Here is a 27,630-nt window from a genome sequence, read left to right on the forward strand (position 1 = left end):
TAGACCTGGTATTGCCATGAGTCCACCTGGAGGAGAGGCCTCTAAAGACACAGCCAATCTGATCATGAGGAGGAATACGCATCGACTACTACCGAGGAAGAGGCTGGCAGCAAGGCGGCACCGATCCCTGACAGGGCACGATCCGGTCAAGGGGAGAAGAGCACATCCAGTGACGTCTATCTAGTATGTAAACTTCGTTGGGTTGGTAGTTGGTTGACATGCAAGTGTTGCAGTCTTCTCCTTCTTTGCAACAGTGTTTTGTTCAAGAGGGCAGTTATCAGTGTGTGTGTGTGTGTACGTGTGTGTATAAAATTTCTAAATAAAACTGTACACAATTGACAGCATTTCATGTGTGCGTCTTTGTAACTACAACAGTTTGACAACTTCGTCAGCCTCTTGGCTGAAATCTTATTTCTATTACTGTCTAAATCTTATGGTCTTCTCGCTTCTCATAGCATGACCATATCATCTTACCCTGTCCTAGTAACATTTGTCAACAATGGACCTTTTTTGAAACTTTTTTTTACTTTGCCTAATACAGTGATTCCACCAGCCCATCTCAACAGCATGTAATTTATCTACATGTTGCTTTCTTAAAGGCCAACACTGAGGATGTTATTATTGCTGTTTTATATTCATTAGCTTTTATTTTTACAGGAATTCTCCCACTGTACAATAATCTAGACAGGTTTCTTCATTTCATCCAACAAGAGTTTATGCAATGAGTGACATTTGTGTCAATAACTCTGGAGAGAACTCATCCTAGATGCTTAAAATCTACTTCTCTAAGTGGGGTTTCCTGCAGGTATACAGTCTCAGTATTTCGAGTCTTGATAGTTTGATATTCCCATAAATCTGAGCTGAAAAATTTTAACTATCAAAAATAATAAAAATTTTCAGTTTCCAGAGCGTGAGCATGTCATATGAGGTAAAAGCTTAACACAACACCCTGGAAAATGACCTTAATGCAGTCTAGTAGCTGGCAGTGGAGTGGTTAAAAGGTGATGAACAGCTGGAAATTACAAATACCTCTATCAAAGAAAGTATGAGTGTACCAACACAATGTGAAAGTGACAAGGACCTGACAGATACCGTACTGCTGATGAACCATAGCGAGGCACATGCTGCATTAGAGGCAGCTATTCATTACCGGTATGTCGAATAATGGCCCGAAGCAACACCGACAGGCAACCTGCTGTGCAGATGGTGGCGCGACATTGCTGTTCGTGAATGATGCAGTTTGTTGAAATACTAGACAAATTTAAAAAAAAACGTAACAAAGAGTGCTTTTTGTTTTTGTTTTCATCAATACTGAAGTACACAGTTCAAAAAATTAGGGAAACATGTTTTGTAACATCTGTTATATGAACGTTAATTTGATAGATGGTCGAACAGCATACCTTGAGACCTTAACTACTCAGGGTATTGTCAAATCGAAGTTATACTCCATATGTAGGCGTAGCCATGCATTTAACTGTCAGGTGACCCCTCAAAACAAAGTGAACAGTGGTGCGTCCGTGTGTCGTCGTGAGTTACACAGACTACTGCGGTCATTTGAACATGTTGTACATCAACCAGCACATCCCATGCGACATCTTAACGAGGTTCAAGTCGCAAGGGCCGTCACTTTGATCCAGGAAGGATGGTCTTTTTGTCATGTTGCTGTGGATCTCAATGTCTCTCCGCCAGTTATTCAACGCTTGTGGAATTGCTACAGTGAGACGGGCCAATTCACAAGGAGGGTTGGACAGGGTCATGGATGCATGACAACCCTACACGATGACCGATATCTGACCATCTGTATGTTGCGGTGTCGTTCAGCAACTGCCAGAGAACTGCAAAAAGACCATAGGAGGGTCACTGGAGTCACAGTGTCCAACCAGACAGTAAGGAACAGGTTAAGACAAGTGTCCTTACGACCCAGATGTTCCGAGTGCCCCGTTTAACGCAACAACATCGCGGTGCTTGCCTTCTGTTTTCCCGTACCCGTGCCAACTGGCAACTTCGCCAATGGAGACCTGTGTTGTTCACAGACAAGTACAGATCTCCCCTGACACAGCGTGATGGATGTCAACGTGGATGGAGATGCCATGGTGAGCAGTACATGCCAAATGTTGCCCAGGAAGGTGACCGATTCAGACAAGGTTCTGTGATTCTGTCAGGTGGCATTAGTACTGATGGCCGCACAGATCGTGTGTTGTCCGTGGTTATCATACCGCTGCGGGGTACATCGAGCAGATACTGCTACACAGCATGTGCTGGTTGCTGCATGTGTGTGCATGCGCAACAAAAGGGACCACTTCTTGGTCAACAGTTAACGAAATAATCGTAAAAAATCACTGAAGGGAGTAAAATGTCGAATTTTCATTTTTGATACCTATGTATTGCTTAGACCATCATCTACTCACTGCGTGAATTTAAAAGCCCTCTGACAAAAACCAATGCTGAAACATGAGGTATTTAATAAGAAAAGGGACCACTTTTCGCCTGGTAAGCATGGGCCCCACACACTTACTCGCTCGCGCTCACAGCTGCGCGAGCGTAAGATGACTCGGATATCTCATCTTATGATAAATAAACCCTAGCTGGACACTTTTAATAAAGGTAATAGGTTTCATAAACACCCTCTCTGTTCCAAAGATTTCCGATACCGATGCAGTCTTCTAATGAGATACCTCATGTGGAGAGTTATGACAGGAAAGAACAGCAGTTGGAAAATTTCATTTTTGCCAGTGGGACACACAAAATTTCAACCTGATTTGTATTTTGGTTGTTTCAAGAGAGCATTCCGGAAAAATGAAAGTGAAGTTATTGAAGATGTTATTAATATGGCCCGTAAAAGTCATCAGGTTTCTAGCTCTATTATTCCTGTCGCTGTTGGCACAGAATCCGGAAATGTAACAATTCCTACTTATGACTGGCAAAACAAGTTCCGTGCTGGAATGAAAAACATTTCACAAATAGCCCAGATACATCACTTTGTGTATATGAAAGAGAACCCTGGTGTAGTGTTGACAAAGAAATCCATAGTTTTTGATGAAGTACCCTACACCATCCTTCCAGAAGATCCACCGCCTGACTTCAGTGACCATCCGCAAGTCATCAAACTTCAAGGACTTAGCATCGACAGACAGATGTATCACATGAAAAAATTAGACCCTTCGTATCAGAAGATAAGAAAGATATACTATGTCCTGCTGTAACATCTTTCCGTGCTCTAACAATGCCACCACCAACCACCTCAAGTGAAAATCTTATGAAGCCAGCTTTTGTTTTTCCTCCTTTGCCAATACTTACACCATCATCATCTTCTTCAAAAAGTGTAACACCTAAAAAAACAAGTAAGGCTCAGAAGAGGAAACCAGCAACTCCAAGAAAATTCTCCCAAAATAAGAGGTCTCAACCCACCTGCAGCTACTGTGGAGAGGTAGGACATCGGGACCAAATGGTGAAAGGGCATATAATATGCCCAAAACGCAAGCTTCAGCATGAATAACTGATATCCCTGTCTGTGATTAACGATCATTACGGTATGTGATAATTTTTATAAAGTGCAGAAGTGTTGCAATTAGTTGTCTTCAGTGACGTTCTGCAAGTCATAAAACCACAGAGACTTAGCATCGATAGATAGATCTCCACTAAAAAATTAGACCGTAAATAATATGTTGGTAATTTTTGTTACAAAAATTCTTTCAGAATACCAGTGAACATGAAAATGTAAACGCCAGCATAACTTCCAAATAGTTTAGTAGTTATTTGTGTCACAAAGTAAACAAATTTTTAAACAGCTCTACTGAAAAGTTATGAAATCTTATGTTATAACATTACATGCTAATTTAAGGCCTTAATTTCTTTCGGAGGCATTCAATTCAATTATATGATGTTAGTTACAAATTATGGAACACGACAGTACCTTTATCTCAATACCCGACATTTGGTCCCTTTTCATATGCACGCACACATATGATGTTGGCCCTGAATTCGTACTCGTGCACGACAATGCCAGGGCTCATGTAGTGCGCATCACCAGAGCTGTCTTGTGAGAACCAGACATTCAGGAGATGGAATAGCCAGCAGTGAGTCCCGACCTTAATCCCATCAAGCACGTGTGGGATAGGCTTGACAGAAGTGCTCGTGGACGTCGTGTTCCACCACAGACTCTCCAAGACCTCGAACAAGCTCTCATTGATGAATGGGACCTGATACCGCAACATGACCTCTATCGACTTATACGGGGCATGCCACGTAGGTGCCAAGCTGTGGTAAATGCTAGTGGAGGACATACACCATACTAAAGCTCTCCAACAGTGATAAAATTCCTCCATGGAGGACTGTTATCACTTTGTTTTCGCCCCTATTTGGACATTTCCGTTTGTGTTCTGAAAATGAACGTGAATCTATTGATGTTCTTTTGTATACTTCAACAGTAAAGAATAAAGGTTTAGTTGGTAATATACCTGGGTGTGAGGTTTTGTTTTGTGGAGCACGGCATACATTCAAAAACATGTTCCCCTAATTTTTTTTTAACTGTGTAGTTGCTACAATGTTTAACTTCATAGTTTTCTTTTTAAATTTTCAAAACACTTCAAGATTTCTTTTAGTGGAAGACTGTAATGTTTAATGTAAGTACATTTTTTTGTGTACACAGGCTTTATCTTGTAATTTTTTAAGTCTGAGTTTTTCTATAGTCCAGGCATCTCTGTCCCGTCCACCTCAAATTACTGACACTTTACTGTATGTTACTTTGATTAAGAGTGTTTGTAAAATTACAACACATTTATTTAGTCTTCTGCCAGCTTATTTTCAGACCACCTGTGTCTAGCTGCTCTCGATTGACTGAGCATTTTCTCTAGATCCTCGCGTTCTTTGCTTATATATATATATTGCTAGTGGCTTTACGTCGCACCGACATAGATAGGTCTTATGGCAGTGATGGGATAGGAAAGGCCTAGGAGTTGGAAGGAAGTGCCTGTGGCCTTAATTAAGGTACAGCCCCAGCATTTGCCTAGTGTGAAAATGGGAAACCACGGAAAACCATCTTCAGGGCTGCCGGCAGTGGGATTCGAACCCACTATCTCCCGGATGCAAGCTCACAGCCGCATGCCCCTAACTGCACGGCCAACTTGCCCGGTCTTTGCTTACAAGGCCAATGGCATCTGCATAAAGAATGTTTCCAGAGGAGGGTGCTTAAGGTCAGCTGTGAGTCAGTTCAAGATAAAGCAGAATAGGAAGGGAATGAGTGCTGAGCCCTGATGAATTTTGACCTATATAATTACTTGCTCATGCCTGCTGGGCCTTGTACTTTACTTTTGGCATTTCAGTATGTGTCAATTCCAGTGTTAATACGATATACAATAGCTCATTCTGCACCTACAAGGTATCCTGTATTTCATGATCTTATTGAAGGTAGTAGTTAGGAACATCGTTTCCACCCTACCCATAGTTCAGCCAGGATGTCATCAGTACTTGGAGCTTTGTTCTTGCAAAATTCTGAACTTCAAGAGTAAAACTTGATACTTCAATAGCAGGAGTATCTGGAAGATTTTCGCTGGGATAGGTTTTCTTTCAATGGCCGACTATAATACACCGTCCATGTAGGAATTACTTTTTCATTCGATGTAAGCAGCACAGTGTGTGCCATTTTTTAGTACTTTGCAGACCTTATGTTCTTGCTGTTATTATGTCTTTGTTCAGCAATCTCGAAGAGTTCTCAGCTGTTTGTCGTAATTTCTAGTTTAGCATAAAAGGACTCATTACTACTGGCTTTAGCTGGAGCTACCGGAAGTTCAGCACCCTTTGAGACTGTGAAAGCTTTAACTGGTAATCTCTATGGGGAGTACAAATGTTTTTGATAACGGAGAATCGCTTCTCCTTTAGCAGATTACCAATGCTTATTTGCTTGCTCAGCTAGACTGTGTAGACAGTCTTCCACTGCTGAGCAGTGTTTTTGAAAGGACGTGCTAGCCCAACTGATGAGCATAAATGGCACACCCTGGGTGAAAAGCTGCACACGCATACACACATGTACAGATGCACGTGCACACACACACACACAAGTACAGTTTAATACCCCTAAAATTTAGTTATTGCTGTGATATTTCAAATTATTTACAAAAATAAAATTTACTTACCTATCTTCAAGTCCATCAATATATTCCTTTTTTCTTTTTCTCGAATCTTGAGCTGAAATTTTGTTGCGAATCTTCCTTCGGATCCTTTTTAACTCTCTCTCTTCATGCTTGGTAAGAGGATAATGAGATGGCAGGTGTACACCTTCCTTTTGGAGTAACCTCTTTTCTTCGGCTGACAGAGGAAGAAAAAAAACATGTAAATATATTCTGATACTGATCAGGATTGGCTATTTCATTATTGAAAGAATTATCGTAGTCCTTGATATTCTCTTTGAATTTCTTATGTAATTCTTCTTATATGAATAGTATTAGTATTTTAAAGTTTAAATAGTAATGCCAACTAAATTATATGTCACATAACAAACAGTTCCTATTGAATCATTCATGATTTTCTTTAAAAAATATCTTGTATCATCCAATTAATTTGTATGACATGTAAGACTTTTAATTTGACTACAACATATAAATACACAACTGAAAAAAAAAAAAAAAAAAAAAAACCTCAAGGACTGTGTTCAGTGGCACCAGGGTATAATATGTACATACTGAGAGGTTCTGGTGTTAGTGATTCATTTGTTACAGACATCGGTGATCAGATGGCATTCAGGAGGCCTATCCGTGCGTACTCTGTTTTGACTCTGCAGGCAGTAACTGTGCTGAGGTTAGAAGTGAACAGTGCTTGCAACATTCATGCTAGGATACGTGCTCCTCTTGAACAACTGCAGCCATTTAAATGAGGTCACATTGTGGGCCTGCGGGAAGTTGAATGGACGTATCGACAGATCGCTGCACATGTTGGGCACAATGTATTGGTGGTGTGTCACTGCTTTCAGCAGTGGTCTGTGGAACATTCCCACACTTGTAGACCAGGCTTCAGACGTCCGTGTAGTACAGACAAACGTCAAGATCAACACATTGTGCGAGCAGCGGTGGCCAACTGAACATCATCCAGGAACGAAATTCAATCATGTGTTGCACCTGCTGTGTCACCAAGGATAATTGGGAATTGTCTGCTTGCAGCAAGATTATGATCGGGTGTGCCTCTGGCTACACTACCAATGACACCACGACACCGCCAAGCACGGCTACTCTGGTGTCGTGGAAGAGTTGACTGGAGAGGGGAATGGTGCTCTGTTGTCTTCAGTGACAAGAGCAGGTTCTGTCTGTATGCAAGTGATGAACATACACGTGTATGACATAGACCTGGTGAGCGGTCTGGAGTGCATTCGCAGACATCCAGATCCCACCCCTGGCTTCATAGCGTGGGAGGCCATCAGTTACAACTCACAGTCACAGTTGATGTTTCTGAAAGTTAACTTAACCAGTCCCCGCTACACTGCACAGGTTGCTATCCCCGTGCTACTACCATTTCTGGCAGGAAGGTGAAGTGCTTTTTCAGCAGGACAATGCAAGTCCACATAAAGCTGCTGCTACACAACGTGCTCTATGTGGTGTACAACAATTGCCAAGACCAGCAAGATTACTGGATCTCTCGCCAAGTGAACACATATGGGACATTATGAAGCGGGAACCTGTGCATTCTCCAGAGCCTGCAAGAACCATTGCCGAATTACATCAAAAGATGCAAGATGCTTGGGACAATCTATCACAGATAGATCGTTTGCATGCACAAATACACACCTGCACTGCCACCAGAGGGGGAGGGGGGCGTACACTGTGTATTGATGCGACTCTTTGGGCACTCTTTACTGTGACGTGTTCTTCATTTGGTCTGGATTAGTTATCATATACTCCTGCAATGATGTCACATTGCTTGTAAATAAAATTACCTTGTCCTTGAGGATGTTGCATTTTGTTTTTCCGGCAGTGTACTTGCATAAGTTAATAGCATAATCATAAAATAATCCAGTAATTTAGGGGGTCATAATATGATATGAAGTTCCTCCAAAAGATATTTCAAAGAACTTTGAACCCTCTGCTAGAAAATAAACTTTTAATATTCTTTGGCTGATACAAAACTTTATTATTCACGAGTTAAATCTTCCATCTATCTGTTACTGTAGTCAAAGAATTAAGATAGCAGCTTCCCAGATTCAATTCCCAACTCAGCCTGGAACGAATTTGAGAGACAGAAACGGGATGCCCTAAGGTACCATAGTTGAAATGAGGAAGAGGTTAAAATCCTATTTTTAGTCACTACAGAAGTGGTAACAAAATGATAACACATAGTTTGCTGCTACCTTCTCAGTTATATAATCTCAATAATGATGGAAAAGACCTAAGTATACAGGGTTGTTGACAACAATAAGCAAAGTCCCTCACATGAAGCAATAAAGATATAAATATTCCCACCACGAAGTTCCAGAGTTCCATCCAACCATCATCTCTTGTAACTCGAGATATCTAGTTTGCCAAACCAGCCAAGCCCTAAATGCAAGACACATTAAATGAAACCTTCATTCAAGGCATGTAAGCCATCTAGAAAGTATTCTATGACTGTTAGGTTCTTCAGTTTGCTGAAACTAAGTTTGAGTAATAAATTTATAAACTACCTGAAAAAGAAAACATACAGTAACGGTATTATACTTGAAAAAGAAACAACTTAATTAAAAGTATAATACTGTTACTATAGTTTCCTTTTTCAGGTAGTTGATTAATTTATTACTCAAAATTAGTTTCAGTAAACTGAAGAACCTAACAGTTACAAAGCAAATGAGTCAAAACTGAAAAGAGATACATACATACATTATCATTATAGACTGTTATGCCTTTCAGCGTTCAGTCTGCAAGCCTCTGTGAATTTACTAAACGTCGCCACAATCCTCGATTTGCAAATAGTGTTGCGGCCTCATTTAGTTCTATACCTCTTATCTTTAAATCGTTAGAAACCGAGTCTAACCATCGTCGTCTTGGTCTACCTCTACATCTCTTGCCCTCCATAGCAGAGTCCATTATTCTCCTAGGTAACCTATCCTCCTCCATTCGCCTCACATGACCCCACCACCGAAGCCGGTTTATGCGTACAGCTTCATCCATCGAGTTCATTCCTAAATTAGCCTGTATCTCCTCATTCCGAGCACCCTCCTGCCATTGTTCCCACCTGTTTGTACCAGCAATCATTCTTGCTACTTACATGTCTGTTACTTCTAACTTCTTTCTTTCTTTCTTTCTTTCTTTCTTTATTCGTGTCAGAAGTACCAACAGTACTTACAGATATTTAACAAAAAGCAACAAGATATCTACATTCCTACTATACAAATATACAAGTCTATTATACAATCACAGATAGAGCAACAATATTCGAGAGCTAGATGATGTTTGCCCAGTATTGGGCGACGTCAATAGCGTTGGGGGAGGCTGCAATCAAGTCTTACATAGTGCACATTAAAGGACATAAAACACACTGACATAGATGTTGCATCGTCTGCTGCTTGCTCTCCGCAATCACAAAGTGATGAATCACTTGAGAAGCCCAACTTCCGCAAGTTTATTTTGGTTCTGCTGACTTCTGTACGGAGTCTGTTAAGGGCTTTCCATACTGTCCACTTCTCCTGGTATCCACATGGAAGACTTTCCTTCGGCTCTATCCAGTTGGAATAAGATATCCTGAGTCCACCCAGCTTTTGTAACCATAAAGCAAAGTTGGTCTGAAAACTGACCGATGTAAAGATAGTTTAGTCTGGGAGCTCACTTCCTTCTTACAGAATACTGTTGATCGCAGCTGCGAGCTCACTGCATTAGCTTTACGACACCTTGATTCAATCTCACTTACTATATTACCATCCTGGGAGAACACACAACCTAAATACTTGAAATTATCGACCTGTTCTAGCTTTGTATCACCCACCTGACATTCAATTCTCTTGAATTTCTTACCTACTGACATCAATTTAGTCTTCGAGAGGCTAATTTTCATACCATACTCATTGCACCTATTTTGTAGTTCCCAGATATTAGACTGTAGGCTTTCGGCACAATCTGCCATTAGGACCAAATCGTCAGCACAGGCCAGACTGCTTACTACATTTCCACCTAGTTGAATCCCTCCCTGCCATTTTATACCTTTCAGCAGATGATCCATGTAAACTACGAACAGCAAAGGTGAAAGATTACAGCCTTGTCTAAACCCTGTAAGTACCCTGAACCAAGAACCAAGAACTCATTCTACCATCAATTCTCACTGAAGCCCAATTGTCAACATAAATGCCTTCGTTTGCTTTTAATAATCTGCTGCTTGACCTAGCCTTTCCAAGTTGTTACCAAAATCTTCCCAGGACTTCTTTTTGGATTCAACAACTATTTGTTACGCTCTGTGTCTTTCATCTACGTACAACTCGCTGTCTGCCTCGGCCCTTGTTTGGAGCCATTTTTGATAAGCCTTCTTTTTATGTTTACAAGCTGCTCTCACTTTATCATTCCACCAAGATGTTCGCCTTTTCCCATCTTTACACACAGCTGTTCCTAGGCATTCCCTTGCTGTTTCTATTACAGCATCCCTGTACGCCACCCATTCACTTTCTATATCCTGAACCTGCTTACTGTCTACTGTTCGAAACTTCTCACTAATCATATCCATGTACTTCCGTCTAATTTGCTCGTCCTGGAGATTTTCTACCCTTATTCGTTTGCAGACAGATTTCACTTTCTCTACCCCAGGCCTAGAGATACTTAGTTCACTACAGATCAGATAGTGGTCTGTATCATCGAAAAAACCGCGGAAAACTCGTACATTCCTAACAGATTTCCTGAATTCGAAGTCTGTCAAGATATAGTCTATTATGGATCTGGTACCCCTAGCCTCCCATGTGTAGCGGTGAATAGCCGTATGCTTGAAGAATGTATTCGTAACAGCTAAACCCATACTAGCACAGAAGTCCAGCAAACGCTTCCCATTCCCATTAGCTTCCATATCTTCCCCACATTTACCAATCACCCTTTCGTATCCTTCAGTTCTATTCCCAACTCTCACATTGAAATCGCCCATTAGCACTATTCTATCCTTGCTATTGACCACGATGTCACTCAATGCTTTATAAAACTTGTCAACTTCATCCTCATTCGCACCCTGACATGGTGAATACACGGACACAATTCTAGTCCTAATTCCTCCAACTGACAAATCTACCCATATCATTCGCTCATTTACGTGCCTAACGGAAACTATGTTCCGTGCAATGGTATTCCTGATAAAGAGCCCTACCCCAGGGCTTCCCTTTCTAACACCCGTCAAGTACACTTTATAATCTCCTATATCTTCCTCGTTTTCTCCCCTTACCCGAATATCACTTACTCCTAGCACATCCAGATGCATCCTCTTTGCTGACTCAGCCAGTTCTACTTTCTTTCTTCCATAAGCCCCATTAATATTGATAGCTCCCCATCAAATTCCATTTCGTTCGCCAAGTTGTTTCCAAGGAGTCCCTCGCCTGTCAAATGGGAGTGGGACTCCATTACTCCCATAGGTCCGAGGCTTGCTTAAAATGTTCTGAGCTCGGTAAATTCATGAAGCAGGATGCTGCCCTACTTGCACATAGTCCATGTGAGGATCTCTCCTCTAACGGGTTATGGACCACCGGTGAATTGTATAGTCCTAGCCGCCTGAGCACAAGGAGGGCCAGGACTCAGAATATGTCCGAGATGCCCACTCCCATTCCATAGTAACTGGTATCCCGACTCTCAGGACCACTTACGAGGCCACTCAGCCGTTGCCCATGGTTCACAAACTAGAACGTGACTACAGTAACCCACAATGAGTGCTTCACAACAGAAAATTAAAATTAAGGCTTTTAAAGGGAAAGAACCCATTCCCAGCAAAATTTGTAAACAATGAATTAGTGGAAAGAGTAAATGAATTTATTTATTAGTGTTATAAATTATTTTATAGAAAGGAAGCCGACTACCACGTAAAAGCACAAAAATATACACAAACTTAGAGAATTTCAGGTTATGAAGTCATTCTTAGTTCAAAGATATACCTGCATACGTGTATATAAAACCTAAGGAAGACCAGTCCTATGCTATCGCCGTGAAGCCTGGATGATAAGAAAAACCGATGCTAATAGAATTACAACTAACGAGATGAAATACTTGAGAACAACAACAGGTACTCGATGGGATCATAAAAGAAATGAAACTGTATTGAAGGAACTAAAAATCAAATCAAACCAAACCCCACGGCACAACAGCCCCGAAGGCCATGGACTACCAAGCAACCGCTACTCAATCCGAAGGCCTGAAGATTAAGAGGTGTCATGCGGTTAGCATGACGGATCCTCTCGGCGATTATTCTTGGCTTTCTAGGCTGGCAAATTGAATCAGCAGTACAATATATAGAGGGTTATCAAGAAAAATGGAAAAATCAAGTTCGAAGAATGGATACAGGAAGATTTCCCACAGAACTTCTCAAGTACTAGCTAAAGGAATAAGATCCATTGGTCGCCCAATAAAATGTTCGCCAGACAATGCTTTATAAGATTGTAACAGACCAAGCAAAGACCACCCATTCTAATCCAAAGGACTAAGATCTGGACTGCTACAGTAGATGATTAATCAGCAACAGAAATGAAGCAACCACTCTTCTTGTGTCCTGTTGAAAACCACAATTCCACCCCATGAACCAAGTTTGATTTAAGGGCTTTACAAATGAACATACCACTGTGTTTTGATATGGTTCCCACAAATATCCACTAGATGCAGTTGAGCAAAACTATTTCCTTCAATTAGAGTTTTACTGTAATTCAATATTTGACCAAGTGAGTTGGACGTGCGGTTAGGGGTGCGCAGCTATGAGCTTGCATTCGGGAGATAGTGGGTTCGAACCCCACTGTCGGCAGCCCTGAAGATAGGTTTCCGTAGTTTCCCATTTTCACACCATGCAAATGCTGGGGCTGTATCCTAATTAAGGCCATGGCTGTTTCCTTCCCACTCCTAGCCCTTTCCTATCCCAATGTCGCCATAAGACCTATCTGCGTCGGTTCAACGCAAAGTAACTTGTAAAAAAAAAATAATAATAATAATGTGAGTGTATGTGGCCAGTAATTGTATGGAAAGGTGGTGGTGATTGTTTTAAAGTGAAAGTGAGAAGCCTGGCACAAGTAACTGGAAGCAATCACTACTCATCTGCACCTGGGGCAGTCGCACAGGTGGAAGATTCCATATCTCTTGTTTTCCTAGCCTCTTCGTAAATGATTGCAAAGAAATTGGAAACTTACTGAACATCTCCCTTCGTAAGATATTCCAATCCCTAACTCCCCTTCTCATAAACGAATATTTGCCCCAATTTGTCCTCTTGAATTCCAGCTTTATCTTCATATTGGGATCTTCTTATGCCATCTCTCCACTGAGCTTGGAACGTACCACTTATGATATAGATGTTGATTCCCATAAGGAACCTGAAATATTTGTCCCGAATGAATAAATTTATAATACCAATATAAATGGTCCGTAATTGGACATCATAAATTTTCCAGCTAACTCATTCCTCGTTGCCAGCGTTTCGCCCCAGTGTGCTAAGTTGGGCTCATCAGTTGGTAAATAGCACACCCACAAGACCCATCCCAGATTCTGTTTACATTTTTATTTACCGTTTTCCAACTACCATAGTTACTTATTAAAAACTCCCCCATTCCTGTTTTATCAGCCATATGGTACTGCCTAGCAATCCCAATTTTAATACCTTCCTTTCTATCACATTTATTTTTAACTACGACAAAAACAGGTTAGTGATTACTAATGCAATCTATTACTTCGGTTTCTCTATAGCAGTCATCTGATTGTATCATCACCACATCCAGAATTATCTTACCAAGTAATTCTGAATCAGCATCAGCACTACCCTTTCCCAGCCTGTACACTCCAAAGACATCAAGCTGCTTATTATCTTTAGAGATGAGCCTTACACCTGGAATGTCATGTTTGTCATCTTTCACTTTCGTAGGTTACAAATTCTTTCACCAGAATGAATACTCCCCCACCTACCACTCCTATCCTATTCTGTGATACACACTCCAGTTCTGTGAGAATATTTCTGCATCCATTATGTCATTTCTCAGCCATGATTTAACTCCTATTACAATATCTGGTATCTATTGAATTACTTAATTATATCCCTTTCTTTTTAATATTTCTACAGTTCAGCACTCAACATATTTATGTCATCCCTACTCGACTTCCTGATCCCTATATCCTTATCACTGCTCCCTAGACCACCCTGTTTCCCTGAATGTACCTCCTTATAACTCTTCTAAACAAATTACCTAACTTATATTTACCACTGCAGTTTAAGTGAAGGCCATCTGAGTGCAGATCGCTATCCTACCCACACATTAGGATCTAGAAATCTCACTCCCAGTTTCCAACATACCCACTCCATAGTCTCATTTTAATCCCAAATCACCTTACAGACAGTATCCCTCCTACACAATATTCCACTGATAATCTCCGCTTCCTTAAATTTCACCCGTGCTGCATTTACCAGATCCCACACATCCCTAACTATGTTGGTACTTATGCCTGCTTGCTTTACATCATTGGTATCAACATGAAACATTCCCACCTTCTTCTTTCCCTCTTCCTTTTCTTCTTTCCTCAACATGTGCCTTAACCTAATTCCTAGATAACACTCTACCCTGGTTCCCTTTCCTCCACACACTTTCCCCACATATCTAACAATGGAATCCCCCATGGCCAGAGCCTCAACCCTACCAACCTCATTTGATCCCCTCCCCTCCTGATCAGCATTATCTTTCCTCACTGCTGCAGAAGCTACTTCCTCCTCCCTTTTCTCCAACCCATGACCCTGTTCCACCTGTCTTTTCCTATCTTCTGTTCTACATTTCCCTTTCCTACCTTTTCCTTTCCTCCTCCTTCCAGAATTTTCACCAACAGTCCCCAGTTCCTCATTTTCCCTCTGTTGTTCTACCTGCAGTGACTCATACAGATTTCTCACAGACACCTGTCCTGAATTCTGATCCTGAATAGAGCCCTTAGCATGCAACCTCCTTCCCCTTAAAACATTAGACCACCTGTCTTCTACAATTCCCCCCTTTCCTTCCCATCCCTCTTTTACATCTACTGTGTCCTGTACATTGTTTGAAGTAGGTCTACTATCTTCCTGTCCTCTGAGAGAATCCTAATTATCTCCCCTCATACTCTCCAACTCCTCCCTCATACTCCTTAATGCCTGGCCACACCCACAGTTCCTACACTTGCACTCCTTAGCCATTCTTTATGGAGTAATAAAATGAAATGGAAAAATAAAAATGAAAGAAATATTTCTAGGATAGTACACAAAGATCACATCAAGAGGGTAATTAATATAGCCTACTACTACACTATAATACTACTCAGTTGTACTAAATTTTGATCCTACAACACCTTAAGAGGATGAAAACTGCCGTTAATTACTGAATACCGAAAGGAATACACAAGAATTACACAATTCTAAACTTCAGTTAAGACTACCGTAATTACTACAATAGAGTCCGGCTCCATGGCTAAATGGTTAGTGTGCTGGCCTTTGGTCACAGGGGTCCCGGGTTTGATTCCCTGCAGGGTTGGGAATTTTAACCATAATTCGTTAATTTCGCTGGCACGGGGGACTGGGTATATGTGTCGTCTTCATCATTTCATCCACATCAAGACTCGCAGGTTGCCTACGGGTGTCAAATCAAAAGATCTGCACCTGGCAAGCCGAACTTGTCCTCAGACACTCCCGGCACTAAAAGCCATACGCCATTTCATTTCACTACAACAGAATTCTAGTAAAAAAGTTACTACAGATACTACTACTGTACTACATAAATATTTCACTGTAACAGAATATGCACACTAATTTCTAATAAAATACTACAATACATCACAATAATTTTAAATTATGTTCAGACATATTATAATTACAACAGGTTATTACTAAGCACAAAAAGAAATGGAAATTAAAGTGTGAAATTTGCAAGTCGCAAGAACTACTCAAAGATCACCAACAAAGCTAAATGCGTAGACAGATTATTAGTACTATTTTATCCTACTATCCTTTAATAGAAATGAAAACTGGAATTCGATTTAAATGTTGAAGGACTGAGAGACTTACCGTACACAAAGATACACACAAATATATCAGGCAAGATACTACCTAATATACCATATCTACACTACAGTTCTTAACTGAAATGTGGTTATGTTATTTTTGCAGCTTGTGGATTACTAATATTTTCCCTACTACGTGGGATAGAGAAAAAAAAGTGTCCCTTAAATGATGAAAAATAAGAGGTTAACTACAATCATTTCTTAAAAAAACTTTTGTCGAATCTACGCCAGGGGCTTGCAATTATTGGGATATAGGAATTTGATTATTAACTTTCAGTCAATGAATAATTAATTGAAGGTGCATAGTACGAAGTATGCCGGGGACTTGAAAATACAAATTATTGGAATACAGTAATCAGCTGATTATGTATTTGTTTACTCAGCTACCCTCTACTCTTTGATCTCATCGGAATGCAGTAAACAATCATCAACAATCCAAAGACTGTTGAATAATTCTCCAGTCAAATACCATGTATTCTCTAAAACTTCTTTTTTAAATCGATGTTTACAGGCTTATAGTGATATTTAATTGAATAAATTATTACCTTCGCAGTGGTTTGAACGGATATTTATCCGAACATACAGTCTCTATTACCTGCTCGAATGTAAAAGCTGCAGAAGTTAGAACTCCTTATGATGAATCTGTCTGTGTAAGTATTATACCAACAAAACTAGATATTTAAATGTTTAAAAAATATATAATTTCCTAAAACTAAAATCAAAACAAAGTATTCCTAGCTAGCCTACTTAACCTAAAAAATGTATATCAATCAATCAATACTGATCTGCATTTAGGGCAGTCGCCCAGGTGGCAGATTTCCTATCTGTTGCTTTCCTAGCCCTTTCCTAAATGATTACAAAGAAATTGGAAATTTATTGAACATCTCCCTTGGTAAGTTATTCCAATCCCTAACTCCCCTTCCTATAAATGAATATTTGCCCCAGTTTGTCCTCTTGAATTCCAACTTTATCTGCATATTGTGATCTTTCCTACTTTTATAAACGCCATTCAAACTTATTCGTCTACTAATGTCATTCCACGCCAACTCTCCGCCGACAGCTCGGAACATACCACTTAGTCGAGCAGCTCTTCTTTCTCTCAATTCTTCCCAACCCAAACATTGCAACATTTTTGTAACGCTACTCTTTTGTCGGAAATCACCCAGAACAAATCGAGCTGCTTTTCTTTGGATTTTTTCCAGTTCTTGAATCAGGTAATCCTGGTGAGGGTCCCATACACTGGAACCATACTCTAGTTGGGGTCTTACCAGAGACTTATATGCCCTCTCCTTTACATCCTTACTACAACCCCTAAACACCCTCATAACCATGTGCAGAGATCTGTACCCTTTATTTACAATCCCATTTATGTGATTACCCCAATGAAGATCTTTCCTTATATTAACATCTAGATACTTACAATGATCCCCAAAAGGAACTTTCACCCCATCAACGCAGTAATTAAAACTGAGAGGACTTTTCCTATTTGTGAAACTCACAACCCGACTTTTAACCCCGTTTATCATCATACCATTGCCTGCTGTCCATCTCACAACATTTTCGAGGTCACGCTGCAGTTGCTCACAATCTTGTAACTTATTTATCACTCTATAGAGAACATCATCTGCAAAAAGCCTTACCTCCAATTCCACTCCTTTACTCATACCATTTATATATATAAGAAAACATAAAGGTCCGATAATACTGCCTTGAGGAATTCCCCTCTTAATTATTACAGGGTCAGATAAAGCATCACCTACCCTAATTCTCTGAGATCTATTTTCTAGAATTATAGCAACCCATTCAGTCACTCTTTTGTCTAGTCCAATTGTACTCATTTTTGCCAGTAGTCTCCCATGATCCACCCTATCAAATGCTTTGGACAGGTCAATCGCGATACAGTCCATTTGACCTCCAGAATCCGAGATATCTGCTATATCTTGCTGGAATCCTACAAGTTGAGCTTCAGTGGAATAACCTTTCCTAAAATGAATTGCCTTCTATCGAACCAGTTATTAATTTCGCAAACATGTCTAATATAATCAGAAAGAATGCCTTCCCAAAGCTTACATACAATGCATGTCAAACTTACTGGCCTGTAATTTTCAGCTTTATGTCTATCACCCTTTCCTTTGTACACAGGGGCTACTATAGCAACTCTCCATTCATCTGGTATAGCTCCTCCGACCAAACAATAATCAAATAAGTACTTCAGATATGGTACTATATCCCAACCCATTGTCTTTAGTATATCCCCACAAATCTGATCAATTACAGCTGCTTTTCTAGTTTTCAACTTTTGTATCTTATTGTAAATGTCATTGTTATCATATGTAAATTTTATTACTTCTTTGGCTTTAGTCACCTCCTCTATCTCGACATTATCCTTGTAACCAACAATCTTTACATACTGCTGACTCAATACTTCTGCCTTTTGAAGATCCTCACATACACACTCCCCTTGTTCATTAATTATTCCTTGGAACCTGTTTCTGCCTTAAAATACCTATACATACCCTTCCATTTTTCACTAAAATTCGTATGACTGCCAATTATGCTTGCCATCATGTTATCCTTAGCTGCCTTCCTTGCTAGATTCAATTTTCTAGTAAGTTCCTTCAATTTCTCCTTACTTCCACAGCCATTTCTAACTATTTCTTTCCAGTCTGCACCTCTTTCTTCGTCTCTTTATTTCTCTATTATAATAAGGTGGGTCTTTACAATTCCTTACCACCCTTAATGGTACAAACCTGTTTTCTCATTCCTCAACAATTTCTTTAAACCCATCCCAGAGTCTGTTTATAGTTTTATTTACCGTTTTCCACCGATCATAATTACTTTTTAGAAACTGCCTCATGCCTGCTTTATCAGCCATATGGTACTGCCTAACAGTCCTACTTTTAAGACCTTCCTTTCTATCACATTTATTTTTAACTACCACAAAAACAGCTTCATGATCACTAATACCATCTATTACTTCAGTTTCCCTATAGAGCTCATCTGGTTTTATCAGCACCACATCCAGGATATATTTCTCTCTGGTTGGTTCCATCACTTTCTGAATCAGCTGTCCTTCCCATATTAACTTATTTGCCATTTGTTGGTCATGCTTCCTGTCGTTCGCATTTCCTTCCCAACTGACATCTGGCAAATTCAGATCTCCCGCTACAATCACATTTCTTTCCATGTCGTTTCCCACATAGCTGACTATCCTATCAAATAATTCCGAATCCGCGTCAGTGCTACCCTTTCCCGATCTGTACACTCCAAATATAACAAGTTGCCTATTATCTTTAGAAATAAGCCTTACACCTAGAATTTCATGTGTCTCATCTTTAACTTTTTCGTAGCTTACAAATTCTTCTTTCACCAAAATGAACACTCCCCCTCCCCACGATACACACTCCAGTGCCGTGAGAAAATTTCTGCATCCATTATATCATTTCTCAGCCATGATTCAACTCCTATTACAATATCTGGTAAATATATATCTATTAAATTACTTAATTCTATTCCTTTCCTTACAATACTTCTACAGTTCAACACTAACAATTTAATGTCATCCCTACTTGATTTCCAGTTCCCTGTTCCCTTATCACCGCTCCCTAGGCCATCCCGTTTCCCTGAATGTACCTCCCTATTACCCTTCCAAACAAATTTCCTAACTTATACGTACCACTGCGGTTTAAATGAAGGCCATCTGAGCGCAGATCCCTATCTCCTACCCACCCATTAGGATCTAGAAATTTCACTCCCAGTTTCCCACATACCCACTCCATAGTCTCATTTAAATCCCCAATCATCCTCCAGTCAGTATCCCTTCTACACAGTATTCCACTAATAACAATCTCCGCTTTCTTAAACTTCACCCGTACTGCATTTACCAGATCCCACACATCTCCAACTATGTTGGTACTTATATCAGCTTGCCTTACGTTGTTGGTACCAACGTGAAACACTACCACCTTCTCCTTCCCCTCCTCCCTCTCCTACTTTCCTCAACATCTGCCTCAACCTAATTCCTGGATAACACTCTACCCTGGTACCCTTTCCTCCACACACTTTCCCCACGTGTCTAACGATGGAATCCCCCATGACCAGAGCCTCAACCCTACCCACCTCATTTGATCCCCTCCCCTCCTAATCCACTCAACACCAAATGAACTACTTGATATAAAATTCAAATAAATATCACTACTCCCAATTTCTACCAACAAGCACTAAACACCAATATATACGGTAATTAGCACCAAATGGATTACACACACACAAAATTAAACTATTTTGATAGGTTTTAACTACTTTATAACTATGATAATGCAAGAGCAGTGTCAACAGCCGACTATCCCCCCCCCCCCCCCAAACAATGCCAGGACTCGGCTAAGGGCCCCTTGGTCACCAACCCACGCTCCAAAGTTCAGAGCCCCTGTGGCCTCTTGTATGGAAAGAGAAGCCATCTTGTTTACGTAGATACAATGAGTGCTACAGTAATCTAAGAATGTACATGTGAATGTGACTAGTGCTGCTACATATCGGATACCTATAGCAACGTAACCGACAGAACTCCCCTTGCCGTCTCAAACCAGTAAGCAACGGAACACTGTTTAGTCGGAAATGAAAAGATCCTAAATCTGTGCAGTCTTTTTAAAATGATATTTCTCGATTATGGCAGACAAGAAATGAGACAAGGCATTAATGTTGATGAAGAGGAAACGAAAGACAATGCGAACGAACCTAACCAAATTCAGTAATGAATAAGACAGCATCAGATGCAGAAATAGATCACTAATATAACTGGATGAGACTGCAAGAGACCTTTGATCAACTCGTTTCCTTTGGCAATGGCATTCATAAACCTCTATCAGACGCCTAATGTAACGCTGACGTCATAGTATGAAAAATACATTTGACGCAAGTATTTGTGACAAACTACCTGAATCGCTTGGAAATATGAATCTTGACCGTTCCAGAACTTCATCCGCAGTACATGGACCATCGCACTTATCCATCACGTACTCTGTAAAATTACCGACACTATCAAACTAGTACCATTCGTAGGAGATGTAGAAAACTGGTCCCGGTCCTGGGAGCAATTCCAGTCAGCGGTAAACAACAACGGAACCATCACCGCTACCGACAAGCAAGTCTTCCCTTGTGGATATCTGGAGGGAGAACTGAAGGAGCTGATCGATGGTATAGCGGTGACTGCCAATGCATACAAGGAAATCAAGAAGATTCTTATTGGATGATATGGCAAAAGGAACAGCATCATCCAGACGCATAGGATTTTGGAGACCATGAAACGAAATTGATATCAGAATTTAAATCTGCAGACGAAATTTAAATCAGAATTTAAAATTAAAATTGAAAAATGGTCCCGGTTCTGCGAGCAATTCCAGTCAGCGGTAGACAACAACCCAACCGTCAACGCTATCGACAAGCACGTCTTCTTCATGGATACATGGAGTGAGAACAGAAGGGCTGATCGATGGTATAGTGGTGACTAATACCAATATAGTTGGTCCATTATTGGACATTATAAATTTTCCAGCTCATTCATTCCTGGTTGCCAGCGTTTCACCCCAGTGTGCTAAGTTGGGCTCATCAGTTGGTAAATAGCACACCTACCAAGACGCATGGCTAGTGCATACCGTGGAGGCCACTGCGTAGGCTACTTGGAGCCACCAGCAATGCCAATGCACTATGAGAGACTTTGTCTCATCTGATGACCAAGCAGGCATCAATTTTTGAAAATAAGACAAAGTCTTATTCCGATCCAACCTTGTCTACACAAGCATAGGGCTGGAGGAAAGAGGACTTGAGTAATATTTTGCGACTCCTCATACTATCTTTAACCTCAACTAAGGTTGTTACAAGAGGATTTCCACCTTCCAATACTTGTCAGTTTCTTATAGCTAGTTTATTATTTACATAACATAATCCAGCTTAATCTCTGAGTATAATAATATTAAATAGAACATGTTCCGTTCCAATTATGGAACATCTTCAGCTAAGAGATTTCACAAAAATTGACAGGACAAATAAAACACTTATGATGATTATGATAATAATAATAATAAGATAAAATGTGCATTCATGTTGCGTTAAAAACTCAAACAAGTCAATGTCCAAGTGGAACCAGTAATGTGTGTTGAGACAGATTTAATTGAGCTTTGCTTAAAAATTTTCTTGATTATTGTGTCAACCAGGATGTTCACTTTTTCTTGGATTTTGTTAAGATTATAGATGGGATATGATTTTTATGTAAATGTTTTCCAAATGTTTAATACAGTTCCCTTTTTGGTTATATGTAGGATATTTAGATCTTTAACTTTGCTGGAGAATGAGCGATTGTGTTCGTTGATGTGTTCACTCATGGCGGAAAATCTTTTGTATTTAGCTGCATTAACATGTTCTTTGTAGCGGATATGAAAATTTCTCCAGTTTGTCCGATATAGCTGGCGTTGCACTTGTTACACGTCAATTTGTATACCCCTGATTGCAAATGTTTGTCGGATTTGTTACGTGTGTGTGTTATAGAAAGGTTTGGAAGTAGTGTTGTTGATTCTGAAGGCGACATTGAGGTTCTGTTTTTTTTTTTTTTTTTTTTTTAATGTTTAAGATTTGGTGTATGTTATTGCTGTTGAAAGTGAAGGTGACAAAATCAGTATTCTCATTCTTTTGCTTTTAAGTGTGGTGGTGAATTTATTTTTTATCTTATTGAGAATTCTGTCAACGAAGTTGCTGTTAGACCCACTTAGATGTGTTAAAGTGTGGATTGTGTTAATTTCTTTCTTATAAGCTTTCTTGGACATTGGAATGTTCAAGGCTCTATATATCATGCTATAAATAGAGGCCTTTTTGTGGAAGCCAATCTTGTCTGATCATGTTGGCTGCTGGCTGGGTTTTCTGAAGATTTCAAATTTTAGATGGTTTTTGCTTCTCCTGATTTTAATATCTAGAAAATTTAAGGATCTATCTGTTTCAGATTCAACTGATAATTTTGTGTAAGGTCACAAGTGTTTACCTTATTAAAGATGGTTGTACTGTCAGTGATACGTTGATCAATAATGGAGAAAATGTCATCTACGTATATCGACCAATGGAAGAAAGCTGGTAAAGTATTGAGTACAGTATCTTGGTTTTTTCCAGATTGTCAATATAAATTCCTGCCAAAATTCCAGAAATATGTGATCCCGTAAGGAGTGTTTTCTGCAGATAAACTGTGTTATTAATTGTACGAACTTCAGAATATGTAAAAATTCTTCTATTTCAAGTTTACTCAAAAGGTTATGTTTGTTTAGGTTGTTTTTAACTAGGTTAATGGTTTCAGCTCTTGGAATGTCGGTGTACATATTCGTAATGATAAAGATATTGATTCCCATCGGGAACCTGAAATATTTGTTCCGAATGAGTACATCTATAATACCAATATAGTTGGTCCCTTATTGGACATTATAATTTTCCACCTAACTCATTCCTGGTTGCCAGAGTTTCGCCCCAGTGTGCTGGGGCTTTTTTTAATTTCATTGGTGGGATCTTTAGTTATGACGGAGAAACTCTTATCAGAAAAGTTCTGTTTTACTGATATAATCATTCTTATTAAAACCAGGGTGTTTCTCTTATCTGCTTTTGTAACTATTACATCGCTATTTTTTATTTTTATTTCAATTTTAAAATATTTTTAGTTGGGATGTTGGGTTTTTGCATGTTTTTCTGTGAACGAATTCTGCAGTTTTTTCTTTATTTCATATCTGATTTCATCTCGTTTTTTACAGGGTAGTAATTTGCTGATGGCCAATTCTGATTCTGCTACGGTGCTGACTATGTTACTTTTGTTAGGAACATTAACCCAGTTATGTTTAGGTCCTTTGCTGATGATATCTAAGTCAATCTCATTCAAATTTAAATTTGTGAGATTCATAACTGGTGAATGAAAATCATGGTTGAATTGTTGTTAATGTTGGGGAGTGTGAATGCTTTTTGAAAAAGGTGCCAAATTGTTGGTTTTCAAATTTATTAGCTTTTTATTCAGAGTTGTGTTTTTTAAAAAATGATTTGAAATAGTCTCAGGTTAACATGTTTTCGAAAAGAATCCCATTCCAATGGGACTAAGGAAAGAGGAGCTGCTAAATGAGTGTCATAGTTTTACATTCAAAATTTATAGGTATGGGGATCCACCTATTCAATACAAGAAATAGTGATAATTATAAAGTCATCACATATTCATTTTATTTGGGACGGGTTTCAGCATATTCTTATTGAGGCGCCTTCTCCAAGCGGAGGTTGGCGGTCCACATACCCAGCTCTGAACATGATGCTGCAGCAGCATGGAAAGCATCTTCGGATGTCCTTCAATTTGAACTTTGTCGTCGTACACTTTGATCTTTCCAAAACTGCCAAGCTTTCTAGTTATAGCAGCATTCAAAGCATTCCCCCGCCTGCTGATCCGAATGGGGGAATAGAAACTCCGGATAATAATTTTACGTTAAACAGAGCCATAAAGTCAAATAATAATAATAATAATAATAATAATAATAATAATAATACAGGTGGAATTCATAATCTAGTATCATTATTTGACTTTAAGTACATTTCAATAGGACCATAACATGAGATTTGTAACATGTAAACAGAGCCATGCCATATGAACTTAAAGGGATATCCTTCAGGATCTTAAATGCAGTGGTTTTCCGTTGCTTTCCGCATCCTAATGCTGTTGACCAGTTGTAGATTCTTCCGCCTTTTGGGACCATTCCCTGTCCCAAGGATAATGGAGTGCCCTAACCTCTACCCGCTCATCCACCCTCAAGGAGACTGTTGGCACTTTGTAGAGGGGATCTTTTTATACGGAAAGATACTCTGTCGTTTCAGCATAAGGAAACTTAATTTCTCTACTTATACGTAACGTGTTAACTTTGGATTGAGTTTTTCATTACCAATTTGTACTTTTGTATTTGTTGAGATTGGCATTTAAAATTTTTTGGGGGGTAAGTTATTTCTGAGGCACTGTTTTAAAAAGAATGTCTTTGCTGATTTCACCAACTCTGATTTTAATATTTAGAAACAAATTTGCATTTTTATATGCCTGGTTAGCATTATTATTACAATAAATTTCATTCTGGTTCCGTACCGACTTCAAATATCTATGGTGAAATTACAAAAGAATTCAATTGAAGTGGTCCACCATTCAGAATCAGAATTGGCCATCAGCTAATTACCCTATGAAAAATGAGATGAAATCAGATATGAAATAAAGAAAAAGCTACAGGGTCAATTCAGAAAAAACAAAACATGCGATAAAAACCCAACATCCCAACTAAACACATTTTAAAATTGAAAGAAAAAATTAAAAATAATGACATAATAGTTACAAAGGCAGATAAAGGAAATACCACGGTTCTAATGAATAAGAATGATTATATCAGTGAAACTATTCTTTAATAATACCAATATAAATCGTCCGTTATTGGACATCATAAATTTTCCAGTTAACTCATGCCTGGATGCCAGGGTTTCGCCCCCGTGTGCTAGGCTGGGCTCATCAGTTGGTAACTAGCACACCTACCGACGCTGGCTAGTGCGATGGCCAAGCAGGCATAAATTTTTGGTAATGAGACAAAGTCTCTCATAGTGCACTGGCACTGCCAGTGGCTACAATTAGCCTACACAGTGGCCTCCACGGTATGCACTAGCCAGCATCGGTAGGTGTGCTAGCACTGTCCATAACCCGTTAGAAGAGAGATCCTCACTTGGACTATGCGCAAGTACGGTAGCATCCTATCCTTGTTGTTGACCCAGACCACGATGTCACGCAATGCTTCATAAAACTTGTCAACTTCATCCTCATCTGCACCCTCACAGGGTGAATACACTGAGACAATTCTCGTCCTAATTCCTCCAACTGCCAAATCTACCCACATCATTAGCTCATTTACGTGCGTAACAGAAATTATGTTGCGTGCAATGGTATTCCTGATAAACAGCCCTACCCCAGACTCTGCCCTTCCCTTTCTAACTCCCGTCAAGTACAATTTAAAATCTCTTATTTCTTCCTCGTTATCTCCCCTTACCCGAATATCACTTACTCCTAGCACATCCAGATGCATCCTCTTTGCTGACTCAGCCAGTTCTACTTTCTTCCATAATCCCCATTAATACTGATAGCTCCCCCATCAAATTCCATTTCGTTCACCAAGTTGTTTGCAAGGAGTCCCTCGCCTGTCAAGTGGGAGTGGGACTCAGTTACTCCCATAGGTCTGAGGCTTGCTTAATTTCTGTTAGGCACATAAAAGAGCGAATGATGTGGGTAGATTTGGCAGTTGGAGGAATTAGGATGAAGTTGACAAGTTTTATGAAACATTGAGTGACATCGTGGTCAGGGTCAACAAGGATAGGATGCTACCCTACTTGCGCATAGTCCAAGTGAGGATCTCTTCTCTAACGGGTTATGGACCACCGGTGGATTGTATAGTACTAGCCGCCTGAGCATAAGGAGGGCCATGACTCAGAATATGTCCGAGATGCCCACTCCCAATTCCATAGCAACTGGTATCCCGACTCTTAGGACCACTTACTAGGCCACTCAACTGTTGCCCATGGTTCACAAACTAGGACATGACTACAGTAACCCACACCATGAACCATGGATGGGAAACAGTAAATAAAGAAGGAAAGTGTTACTGCAGGAAGTTAAATGATGAATTAAGAAGAGAAACAAAAAAAGCAAAGAAGAAATGGTTGTCAGAAAAGTGTGATGAGATAGAGCAACTGGAGAAAGAAGGAAAATATGACTTGATGTACAAAGAAGCAACAAATATTCAAAGAAAAGAGAAGGAACTACAGCAATAAGGAAATAGAGGCTACAGATGGCACAATGATATATGAACCCCAAGAAATAATGAAAAGATGGGAAGAATACATAGAATGGGACAACCGACCAAATGAAGAACAACTTGAATTAGAGGAGGAAGATATGGTTAAAGGGGATGATAAAGGGGAAACCATACTGAGAAGAAAGATTGAAGCATCACTGAACGAGATGAAAATAGAATTGCAATGGGAATAGATGAGATTCCTGTTGAACTGTTAAAAGCGTTAAATAACGAAGGAAGAAAGGAGTTCATTGGATTATGTAATCAGATATACATGACGGGAAAATCGCCAAAGGACTTCAGTGAAATCATCTTAATCCCTATGGAAAAGGAAAAGAACAGCAAAAAATGTGAAGAACATAGGACGTTGAGTCTAATTTCACATGCAGCCAAAGTTTTACTGCGGACACTCAACAGAAGGATATATGGAAAGCTGAATAACTTTATAGGTGAAGAACAGTTTGGTTTCTGGTGATGAGTTGGAACGAGAGATGCCACTGGGCTACTGAGGGTGATAGGAGAGGGGTACATAGAGAGAAAAACAGGAAAGTTTATGCTGTATTTATTGATCTTGAGAAGGC

General features: G+C 39.7%; 1 protein-coding gene across 1 annotated transcript in view; it reads right to left on the minus strand.

Annotated features, from left to right (window-relative positions):
- Nucleotides 1-27,630, minus strand: part of LOC136858435 (cyclic AMP-responsive element-binding protein 3-like protein 3) — a 117,173-nt gene that overhangs the window by 30,299 nt on the left and 59,244 nt on the right. Inside the window, exon 4 of the mRNA XM_067137977.2 lies at nt 6,132-6,303. Within this exon, the coding sequence (XP_066994078.2) occupies nt 6,132-6,303 (172 nt within the window). The remainder of the gene's footprint in view (nt 1-6,131; nt 6,304-27,630) is intronic.

Source organism: Anabrus simplex, chromosome 1, assembly GCF_040414725.1.
Source record: "Anabrus simplex isolate iqAnaSimp1 chromosome 1, ASM4041472v1, whole genome shotgun sequence".
Classification (NCBI taxonomy): domain Eukaryota; kingdom Metazoa; phylum Arthropoda; class Insecta; order Orthoptera; family Tettigoniidae; genus Anabrus; species Anabrus simplex.